Raw genomic sequence first — 12,091 nt, 5'->3', positions numbered from 1 at the left:
TACATGTATAAAGGCATGAATTGGCATGAACATACTCTATATACAAAGATATGAAAATTGTGCTCTATATGTGTAATAAGAATTGTAATGCATTCTGCTGTCGTGTATATCATCCTGATTCAAAAAAAAAAAAAAAAAGAGGGAGAGACATACATACTGACCTGGAAAGATAGTCAAATAGACTTTGGCATGGACGGAATGTGCTTATGCTAAATAGTATGCCCTCAATGTTGACTTTTTAAAAGAACATCTATTACACACACAAAAAAAAAAATATATATATATATATATATATATGAATTATATGTGTGTGTATAATTATCCCCCAAGCTACAAATATTATTATACCTTTGGTAACATCTTACCTCCACAGGGTAGAGCCTATATAGGAGATATTCACCTCCTATTTCATATTTTCTTCATTGATTAGTTTTTTAAACCAACAGACTGAAAATAATGTGTTTTTTTCCTTTTTTTGTTTTTCCTTTTTTTGTTTTTCCTTTCTTATTTTCCTTTAAATCCTGACAACACAGGATGTGTATATCAGGATCCAGGATTCTCTTGGGAAAGTCACCCCAAACACCTTCCAGCATATCTCACAGGGCTGTTTTGAGCACCAACTGACACAGATGTTGTGAGCATCTATTGTAGGTGTGAAGTGCTGGGCAAATGCAAAATCCACTCTGTTCAGTAAACTGCAGGTTCCCTGAAGATCATGGCTGAACTTTTCATTCTTATGCTTCCCTGAAGATTTTCTACAAGGTATTACCATGTAATAGGCTTTGGCTAAATAGTGATGTGTTCATTGAATAGGTAGTATATTAAAGCAAGAGAATCTGCTTGGATATAAATAAGTGTATTTTTGTTTTGTTTTTATTTGTTACCTCACTGAAAAAGGAATCCAGGGTCTCACTGGCTCTATCACTAAGCTACACCCATACCCCCAAAAGCATGTTTTAACTGACAGGATGACAAGACACATAAGAATGACATTTTCTGGAAGGTTGCAGCACCTCCCCAGAGAACTTCAGAAAACAAGGAACAACCATTTGCCTTTAGATAAACATCTGTCTGCATGCAGGGACTGGGCAAGGTCACCCCTGTGACAGTGAGGTACCGGTGAACCCTTTATAACCTGATGGAGATAGATCATGAGAAGGAGAGGCACAGGGCACAGAAGTCTGACAAGGTCTCCCATTGGTGACAAGGTCTTTAGACAGAGTCTCAAGAGAAGACTTTGAGCCACACTAGACCACCTCCCCTCCTACCTCCCAGGTCTTCTTTCATCTTGATTCCTCAATATTTTTCACCATAGCTAATGATGGTCAAGCCAATGTTACTTTTTGTAAATTGTTATCAAGTCTTTTCATTGAGAAAATATGATCTGGTAGAGATAATATTCCTCAATACCTTCTCAGAGTGGATTCTGAGAAAAAGAAGACAGGAGATGAAGGAAATGGGTGAACTTGAAGGATTAGAGATCCCCACCATCCCCAATTCATCTTTAGAGCTGGGTCCTCTGAGTGGAAGTGCAGGGCCTGGACCAGAGGCCTCCACACAGGGGGACTCTCCTGAGGTCAGAGCAGGGGCTCCCAAGGCAGGCAGATAAGCACGTTTGCACACCTGCCTTGGGACAATCCTTTCTGTTGCATCTGGCAGTCACTGGGAACTGAGGGTGGGGACATCCAGAAGTGCAAATCAGCAGCCTCCTCCATGAGCTTCCTGTTCACATCTGCCATCTGTTTCACTTTGGGCTCCTAAGGTTGCAGTAGTTCCCATATCCTGAACCGTGGCCAAGGGGGCCTCTAGATTCAGAGACAAGGAACCCACACACCGGTGTCTTTCCCCTCGTACTCTGGAGCTTCAGAAACCACACAGGCTCCAGTTAAAGGCTGTTTGTGGGCACAGAGCACTGACCAACCGGGCATGCACTACTCAGATTCCCTAGAAAGGCCCATCTTAATCTACACATAGGCTGAAAACTCTGGAAGGGAATGGGACAGTGAGCAGCCCAGTGATGGGGCCTTGGTTTCTGTGTACTAATTCCAGTGTGTGGTTGAGACTCAGAGCCTGTTCACTGATAAATACTTAAATATCAGACACTCCCAGGTGGCTCTGCAAGGAAAGGCACAAATAGCTGTCCTTCACCCCTGTAGATTTAAGATCAGCCCTGGGATGTTTTGGGTTTTAAAGCTCCACGGGTGATTCTAATGGGAAACCAGGTCTGGAGCCCTTTGGTAGGGAGTTACAGCCAGGGAGGTGGAAGTTCTGCCTCTCTGCATGCAACTGGGTAACTCTCATCTTTGCTCTCAACTGTTCTATATTACAAATGCAAAGAATTATTCGGACAGTCTTGCATTTCCCTTTACTCTCTCCAAGTGGGGACTGTCTCATCACCCCCCCTCCCTCCCCAGACCCCTTAGAAATAAACCTACTCCCAGGAAATAAACCCACTTCCCAGGCCACACTCTCCTTCACAACCAGCTGCTGTGAATTCACGGCTTTTCCTTGGAGGAAAGTCTTTGGAAGTATAGTGATGGCACAATTCTCTTTCCTAATAGCAGGAGTTCAACTGGTCAGGGACATGTGCCCCATCCACAGTCACCCCAGGAACTCCTTTCTGGACACCTGCACATCCTCCCCTCTGTGCCTTGGGTGCTGGTCAACACCCTGCCCCTTGTACAAAGCTCACTCTCTCCTTCCCCAAAGCACCTTGAGTCCAGCATTCACACCCAAAATCTCTCCCTCGTGAATGCCTGTGGCATTTCTTACACGTCCTAGTAATTTAGCTCTTACATAGAACATGGCCATGAGCAAAGTTTTTCTCAGCTTAACCATATTGTCAAACTCAGAAGATAAATTTGGTCTACTTTTTATTCCTGTAACTCTCTCTCTCCCACCTCTCAGAGAAGTTTCTCAGTAGCTGCTGATTGCTTCACAGGTACTTCCCATCCCTCTACCATTTGCACCAGGAAGAGGAAATGCAGGGTTATCAATTGGCAAATATTTCTGAATGATGTGCATTTCAATTCTGAAAGCTAGCTGTTTCTTCATATAGCTAAACTATGATGCTGTATTTATAAACCATTCTGTGACTTCTATGAAGGAAGTCTGTTTTAGACATAAGCACTTAAATGTTATCCATCTTCCATTTAAACTCTAGAGACAAGCACGTATATGCTAGAGACATACCCTGGGTAAAAATGTTGATTTACTAGAGAAAAGCACTCTGTCTCATTGCTACTTGTACTTACCAAGTGTCATAGCTCTGGCTGTAACATACTGGGTAGGCTTGCACATCTTGCAAAGAGCTAAGCAGAGCTAAGTCAGACCTGGATTCAGATCCATCCTCTTCCATGAATTAGTTGTGTATTTGTGCAAGTTACTTAAGCCATGTGCTCCAGTTTCCTCATCTCTATAAAGGGAATAACAGTACCTCCTTAAAGGGTTATTCTAAAGATTAAGTAAATTATACAAGCATTAAAATAGGAAGTGGAAGGATAAGTTCTCGAGCATTTGCTGCCCCTGAGATTCTTACTAGAGAAGTAGCACAGGGAATCAAAAGATCCTGTCCTTCCTCTACCAGTTATTTGCTCAACGGACATCTTCATCTCTTCACAAATAACATTAAAATACTAACAATACCTGAAGTACCTCTCTCATAGTTTGCAGTAAAGTTAAAATGAGCTAGCTGATTTGAAAATACTTTGTAAACTAGAAAAACCTGTACCCCCGTGGGGTTACAAAGGCCATTTTGGCTTGCCCGAGTCTGTCTGACGGTGCATGCTTTGTATGATAGTTACTTAATTTTATCTGCCTCCTCCATTAGATTGAGACAGGATCATATCTCATTCTCTTTTAATTAACAACAATGTCTAGCTTTATGCTTTATTCTTATCTGTAGTATATGCTCAGTAAAATGAGAAACTGAAAGAATGGCAGTCTTCCTGGGGCATGTTTTTCTGGAAACTCTGGAAGGGAATGGGACAGTGAGCAGCCCAGTGATGGGGCTTGGTTTCTGTGTACTAATTCCAGTGTGTGGTTGGTTGCCTCTCCTTGGACTGTATGTGCTAAGACCACCACCACCACCACCACCCCACGGCCACAACCCTGTGTCAGACGTGTAGTTCCACAGGACATTCCTGGGAGCATCCTCTGCAAGAAGGCACCAGTCATAGAGCTAGACACCCCGTGTGAACACTCTGCTGAGGGTGCTTCCAGCACTCTGCCCACCTCTGCTCAGCCAGCAGCCCTGCTAATCCCCATAAGCCTCTGATTTCATCTCCTGCCTATTGGAGAGACCAAGATTACCAGTTCAGTTGCCCTAAATCTCCCAACTAGGGAAACTGAGAAATCGGACCTTGGTATTTTCGGTGACCTCAAAGCCTTGTTTTCCTTTGCCCACTTTGAAATCTTTCCAAATGGCAACTTTGGGTTTTGTGTCCCAGATCCCAGCTCGAATATCTTTCCTGAGGTGGGAGTCTCAGCGGATGCCACTTGCCTGATGGTGTCACATATCTCTATATCGATCAAGACACCCACCTGATGCTGCACACACAGAAAGCACTGGGTACATACATGGCAATTAGAGTTAAAAGGACTGAGGAAACCAAAATGAGTAGACTGGGTGAGAGATGACCAGCCGAGGAGGTGGGATACTACATGACTGGAGCTGGATTTTTTGGGACCGCTGGCTGCCTTCACATTTCCTGGTGGAAGTGGGACAGGTCATCAGATGACCCAGTGTCATAGATAACTTTTGCCCACACATCACTCACTTTTGGGAGCACTGGTCTGAAATTGAGGGGTGTGTGTAACTGACGTGCCTTCCGTGAGCCTCAGAAGTCTCTGCACTTTCTTTGAATGGCTGATTACAACACAGAGGATGTGGACAGTGGAGTTTTTCCTGTTTGATGTCACGCTGTTACCCTTTAAAAGTCTGAGGGGGGAAAGGAGGGAATCCAGCCTAGGCTCCTCACTCTGCTATTTGCCAGAACGGAGAAGACAGGGCTAGGCCTGGGGAGTCAAGGAGGGAGTGTCAGGTTTCAAACTCAGCACTAGCCATTCAGAAAACAGCTATGTTGGGGACCTGCCTCAGGCTCCTGGTCTGGGCTCTGTGTGGTGTCTGCAGCATGCGCATCATCAGAGCCTATCCCAACACCTCTCCACTGTTGGCCTCCAACTGGGGCGGCCTGACTCACCTGTACACTGCCACGGCCAGGAACAGCTACCACCTGCAGATCCACAAGGACTGCCAAGTGGATGGCACACCCCATCAGACCATCTACAGTGAGTAGGGGCTTCAGGCTGGGAAGTTGGGAAATGGGGGAACTCTCCTTTGTCTACCTGGGGGGGAAGCCTTGGGGTAGACCAGAGGGCTAATCCAGCCTGGTAGCCTCTTTGCCTTGAACCCCTTAATGGTATCTGTAGGCTTTTTGTAAAACCTTAGGGGCGGGGGCAAGGTGGTATTGTGGCACATGCCTGGTGGCTCCAGAGGCTGAGACAGGAGGATCTTGAGTTCAAAGCCAGCCTCAGCAATGTAGCCAGGCCCTAAGCAACTCAGCAAGACCCTGTCTCCAAATAAAATATTTTAAAAAAAAGGTTGGGGATGTAGCTCAGAGGTTAAGTAAGCACCCCAGGGCTAAGTGAAAGAAAGAGAGAAAGAAAGAAAGAAGGAAAGAAAGAAAGGAAAGGAAAGGAAAGGAAAGGAAGGAAGGAAGGAAGGAAGGAAGGAAGGAAGGAAGGAAGAAAGAAAGAAAGAAAGAAAGAAAGAAAGAAAGGTATGCCCACCTCCCTAATTAGTATTTACTAATTTCTTTCAACACGAATAATTTAATAATTTGTCTTGACTAAAATACTCTTCCCATAATAGAAACCACTTGTACTTTGACTTGTCCCAAGATTTAAAAAAAAATGTACAGAAAGACAGGCAAGGTATCTAAAAGGAGAAGAAGCCAGATAGATAATCAATAGACACTAAGTTTTAGCTCATGAACTTTGAACAAGGCTAACTAGGGATGTTATGAAGATTCCTGTATCATTCCAAGGATTGGAATAGATGAATTCAGAGGTTCTTTCCAACTCTGAGCTTCTAGTATTCGGATTTTGTTAAAATTATTAAGAAGAAATGTATTAAAGGCAGATTGCCCAGATACATTGTCTTGGTGAGTCTGACCAGGTATACAATCTATTTGTCCACTCATCTGTACATCCATGCATCCATCCATCCATGTATCCATCCAATAGGTTTATGAGGTGCTTCAGTGGTGCCCCATATAGGTACTCAGTTCTGGTCAGTGGAGCTAGAAGGTGTCTAATCAGTAACAAATTGAGCTGTCTGCAAACTCATTGACAACATGAGACAACCAGAATGTTTTTAAAGATTGGGTTTGATGAAAGTTGGATAACAGTCCACAATAGTCTGTCAAGTAGCTGTGATTCAAATGACCATCCTTTGCTGTGTGCCTAGGTAAGAGACAAAGGAATTAGAAGGGAGATGGGTATGAAGAAGGGTGTTCTATTTTTGGAGAACATGTTAAAATTACTCTAAGAATTCAGAAAAATAAAAGATGATCCAATGTAGTTCAAGCAGAAGAAATAAAAGAGCAATCAAATCTCTATTTCAACAATGGAGGTGTCTCATGCCTATGACCTTGGAAGGGCGTGGGATTTGGGATTCAGATGTCCTCTAGGTTATTTACTACCTGTGTGGCCCTGAACCAGTTACATTGGAGAATGCACTCAACACTAGATGCATTAAAATGACTAAGAAGCAAAATGGACTGAATGGACTTCAGATTTGTGTGTGTGTGTGCGTGCACACACACATACACACACACACACAATTGTGTTTAGGTTTGTTTTGTCTGACATACAAGCCATCCAAGTATTGTTTTTTGGGGGGGGAAGATGAACACACTAGCTTGGGATGGGTGACTCAGAGTCAGGGCTACAGGAGAGGCACTTACTTTCCCTAATTTATATAAGCTTTGGTGATGTTCCATCAGTTATCAGGTGTATTTTTAAAAAAGGGAAAAAAGTGTGCATTAAGATTAAGTTATCAAGAAAGGAAAGAAGAAACACTAATGCATGTAGATAAGTCTGGTAAAAGATTTTGGATGACATCATTGATAAACATAAAGCAGTGCTCTCCACACTGAAGGAAAAACATGTTATTTTCCCTTCCCAAATAATTTTACATTTCCAGTGAAATCTGATTCTTTTTACTATTGTGTTTTAGTAGATCACTGATTAAGGGTTGAGGGTTCAACCCCTCTTGGAGCCACTGATCTTAATAAAATGAAATTATCTATGAGATTCTACCAGAGCCCCTGGGGTTCACTAAGCTGAAGTCAGGAGGCTTCCCCAGTACCTACACACTTGTTCCACTGTGAACAAGTCCACCCTCCTATTCTCCATTAACCTAACTCTGTAGAAACAACAGGAAATAGATGCTCATTACTATTAATTAATATCCCATTCTTTTTAATTCTCCCTGAGGTGTTGGGGATCTCACGTATACTAAGCAAGAATTCAACCACTGAGCTGTACCCCCTGCCCAGGCTTAGTTAATATCAATTCCTCGATCCTAATATTTTTGCTTCCTCCATTCTCCAATTCTTCTGTACTGGAAGCTGAACTACTCAGGGTCTTTAAGCCTTCTTCATAGTTTATCTTTTGAGGCGCTCAAAACCCTTTACATTTACCATCTTATTTATCACATACTGGCTATGAAAGTAGAAATAAGCAGATAATGTTCTACTTTTTAGCAGAAATTGAAATGAAACAGTAATAGTAACAATTACTTTCTAAATTGCATTTAGAAAGCTCTTTAAATGGGTGAAAACTCATCTCATTACATCCTCAGCAGGACTAGAGGTGGTTTAAACACCTCCATTTCAGACATGAAAAACAAAAGTTAAAGAATGTAACTGGTTCAGGGCCACACAGGTAGTATATAACCTAGAGGACATCTGGATCCCAAATCCCATGCCCTTCCAAGGTCATAGGCATGGGACACCTCCATTGTTGAAATAATGTTCCTTAAGCCTGTCAAGTGCCAACGGGGAGAGCAGATGACTTCCACGGCCAAAGTGCTTTTTTGCTTCTTTCTGCTGAAATTTCCCTTGGATGTGTGCAGACTGAGAAAACATGCCTACTAAAAACACAAAGGGGAGAAAATCCATTTAAATTACATTTTCTAAACTTTCACACTGGCTTACATTGGTTTGATTCAAGAGCCTGTGTACCCCACCCCACTCCACCCCAACCACAGTAGCTGCAGGTTGTTTTCTACTGGGACTGGCCCTGGACCAGGAGCATGTCCAGTGCTGGCCCCAAGCATCAGACCAGCATGACGATTGCATGTGGGTTTGGCACAAACAGCAGGTCAGCTGCACCATGATGCACAACACTGTCAAGGCCCTTAGCAACCATTAACCCATTCAATCCTTGTGATAACTTACAATGTGGGCAGGACGGCTGTACTTTTGTTCATTTCACAGCTGAGGAAACCCAGGCTGAAACAAAGTTACCGGAGCCCACAAGTTCTTAAAGTGGTAGAATTGATACCAGAGTCCAAGTCTCTGGGTTCAGTGCCTCTTCCCTGCACCCCAGGGGCACTGAAACTTGGTGTTTTCGGGACCTACAGCATGTCTTTTGCATTTTTGTCTTCTCATACTTGTGATGAATCCTGCTTTATCATTTAAGTTGGGATGCTTCTACTACTACTAAAATAATATTAACAGCAATACAACAGCTATTTTGAGAATTCTAAATGTGAAAAACACTTAGACTGCAACCACTCCAAAATCATTAGTAAGTGTAATTTTTTCTCGATAGGACTAAAAAGCCATAGGGTGGAAACTACCTCTTATATATTCCTTATGTTTTTCCTCAGAGTTTAACCACAAAATTGACCATACATTTGAGACACATAGACAGTCACCAATTTGGAGGAATTTAAATATCTTCTGTACCTCCCACACCTCACCACACTTTCCAGAAGCTTCCCTGGAGGCTAACCTTCAGTCAAATAAATTAACTGCTCTTCTTGGCTCTCTTCTGTTCCCTTTCTTCTGGGTTTGCTTCCACCCTCCATCCCTGTGTCCCACGTCATTCCAACTTCAGTCCACATCAGGCTCAGTCTAATCATTGCCCAGCCACTCTCCCCCCCAGAGGTCTTTGTATTGAGCCCTCACAGGGTAGGAGAGGAGCCCAGGACTTCAAGTCACCCCAAGGCTCCCCCAGAGGCTCCACCACTTGCTAGGCACAGATGATGGGCATTTACAACCTCTCCAGGGGGTGTTTGCAGAAAACAGATTCTAATTCCTGGCTGGGCAACCCCCCTTAACCACCACCATGGGGTGGGGGGGGGGGGGCTGTCAAATGAAGTCAAATGAGATGCACACAGAAATCCCCTGGTAGGCAAAAGGAAAGGTTTGGGGGTTTTTTTGCTTGTTTGTTTTTTGACAGGAAATGTGAGACTCTCTAAACAAGCTAGATCCCTGAAAGACATCTTAGCATAGAAATAAAAAATAACAAAAGCAGAAAGCTTGGGAGGACATGTCCACTACCACAGACATTAAAGAGGTATTAGCCAGGCAAGGGGAGAAATAAAGTTCAGGTGGAGAGAGAGAAATGTGTGTGGGGCACAGGAAAAAGAAAGTGGTGAGGGGCTGGGGCTGAGCGGTAGCGCACTTGCTGGGCGTATGAGAGGCACTGGATTCGACTCTCAGCAGCACATATAAATACATGAAGAAAATAAAGGTCCATCAACAGCTAAAAAAAAAAATAGTAAAAAATTAAAAGAAAGTGGTGAGCTCCATTGATCCCCATACAGGTAAGAGGACGAAGTGGGAGGTGAATGAGCAGGGAAAGGGGCCACAGGAAATGAGGGGGAACAAGCAGGAAGGGAGTTATGTGAAGTCTTCCCCACAAGGAGGTTTCATGAGGTGGAAACTTGAGTCTGTGACCTGAATAATTTTCTCCACAGGTGCCCTGCTGATCAGATCAGAGGATGCTGGCTTTGTGGTGATCACAGGTGTGATGAGTAGGAGATTCCTCTGTATGGATTTCAGAGGCAACATTTTTGGATCAGTGAGTTTCTTTTTATGTTGGTCACCATTTGCAATTATTTCTTTGGCAGAGCATAGACTTTCTAGTTTAAAGGCTCTACTTGCAGTGTCCCTGGGTGATCTGTTTTCACTTAGTACTTTATCCAGACTAAGTATCAAATGTGCAGCTGTATGGGGTGGGGGTTACAGCCTGGTTCTGCAGCCCGGGCTTCCTCCAGTCTGTTCTGCCTACTATTTCCTACTTTTGCATCTAGTGTGGCCCCCTGAATGTATTTGTAGATTCTCAGGTTGTGTAAATTCATGCTGCAACATAGATTAGAAAACGTTGAAAGGCCAGTGGTGTCTTCTGGAATCTGTTACCAACTGTGACCTTGGGCAAGTCCTCTCACTTCTCCAGTCTCTTCCCTTGGAAAAAGTGAAGTAGAATGGACCACATGATCTGTGATGCTCCCTCCCATTAAAGATCTCTTAATTAACTACCTGTGCCCTAGTGGGGATCTCTGGTCCTTAAGACTGGTAAGCACAGGGTTTCCCAAGTAAAGCTTGCTGCGTAGTCCAGAGGATTTTGAGATGGTCAAAGAGAAGGATTGTTTACCCTAGGATTCTGTTACCAACCAGCATACCCACTAGGAATTTCTTGAGAGTGAGGACTTTATTTTGTTCACTGCTGTGTCCCAGGACCAACATCTATCTGGCCAGAGTGGATAAACACCGGCTGAGCCCATACAGGCATATAGATCATCCTCATCTGTACAAATACTTTGTGGAGTTTGAGGATTAAGTGGAATAGTATATAAAGGCCCTCATAGGAACTCAATAAAACCTAGTACTACTAGTAGAATGAGGATTTAAACCCAATTCATATGTTAGCAAGTTCATGTCCCTAATCCCCCAAGGACATTCTCTCTCCATTGTCAGTATCCTCATTCATGTTTGACCCAACACTACATCCCATCTCCTCCTTTCTCCAGGCAAGGAGACAAACACAAGCCAACTTTCAGCCAGAACAGCTCTAAACGGTGGAAACTTTGCTGGCGGGGGGGGGGGGGGGGGGGGGGGGGGGGGTGGGGGGGGGTGGGGGGGGGGTGTGGATTGTTAACCCTCCCTCCAGAAACTAGGCACAAGGAGTGTCCCTGTTCCTCTCTGGGCCCAGCCCTAGCAAGCCAAGTGCCAGGCCTGCCCAGGTCTCAGGCACTGAGTTGTAAAGACCCAGAGCACAGGTTTTCTAGTCTAAAGACTGGAACCATATTTAGTGCTTGGAGAGCTTGGAGTGCATTAGTGGAAATCCGTTGTTTTCCAAGAAAGGAGCCAAGTGAAAGCTGAACAGGTAAAACACTCCCAAGCTTCGGACAGGGTACACAGGCGCCTAAGCCCTTGGGGGCCTGGGGTCAGGCCCTCACCCAGCCAGCCTTCACCCACTGCCCTCTCGCCCCTCCAGCATTACTTCAACCTGGACAACTGCAGGTTCAGGCACCAGACGCTGGAGAATGGCTATGACATCTACCACTCCCCCCAGCACCATTTCCTGGTCAGCTTGGGCCGGGCCAAGAGGGCCTTCCTGCCAGGCATGAACCCGCCGCCCTACTCCCAGTTCCTGTCCCGGAGGAACCTCATCCCGCTGATCCACTTCAACACCCCGATGCCGCGCTGGGGTTTCATTTCCCCCACCCTACACCCCCGCTTCTTGGTATAAGAAACCCCAACAGGTAAATGTCCCATTAAAGGGAAGAAAAGGGATTCCAACCACCCCCACTTCCCTTCCCTATGCCTCTCCTCTACATCAGTCTAGCATTTAGAAAAAGCAGTGGCAGGTTGGGTTTTCATGGTGTGGGAAGGCGCCATCTAGCAGCTTCTCCAGTGCTCTGTTACTTATCTGGATCCTACTGGCATTTGAGTTTGCACACCTTGACATTAAGAGCTGAACCAGGCGAGTTGATGAGAACACTAATTTCAAGTTTTGGTTCTGCCTGGAGTATCTCTGGGGGAAAGGCTATCAAAGGAGACTGAGGTGGGCT

At 44.5% G+C, this 12,091-nt stretch overlaps 1 protein-coding gene across 1 annotated transcript; it reads left to right on the top strand.

The window, feature by feature from the left end:
• The first annotated feature begins 5,078 nt into the window (after positions 1–5,078).
• Positions 5,079–11,769, top strand: LOC124091743 (fibroblast growth factor 23-like). The gene is made up of 3 exons (XM_046442938.1): positions 5,079–5,289; positions 9,995–10,098; positions 11,515–11,769. The coding sequence occupies exons 1-3, from the start codon at positions 5,079–5,081 to the stop codon at positions 11,767–11,769; spliced, it is 570 nt and encodes a 189-aa protein (XP_046298894.1).
• Positions 11,770–12,091: the final 322 nt, after the last annotated feature.

This window comes from Marmota monax, unplaced genomic scaffold (assembly GCF_021218885.2).
Source record: "Marmota monax isolate L192 unplaced genomic scaffold, Marmota_monax_Labrador192_F-V1.1 WCK01_AAM20220418_F8-fsc01259, whole genome shotgun sequence".
NCBI classification, from domain to species: domain Eukaryota; kingdom Metazoa; phylum Chordata; class Mammalia; order Rodentia; family Sciuridae; genus Marmota; species Marmota monax.
This window is presented reverse-complemented; position numbering and strand designations above follow the sequence as displayed.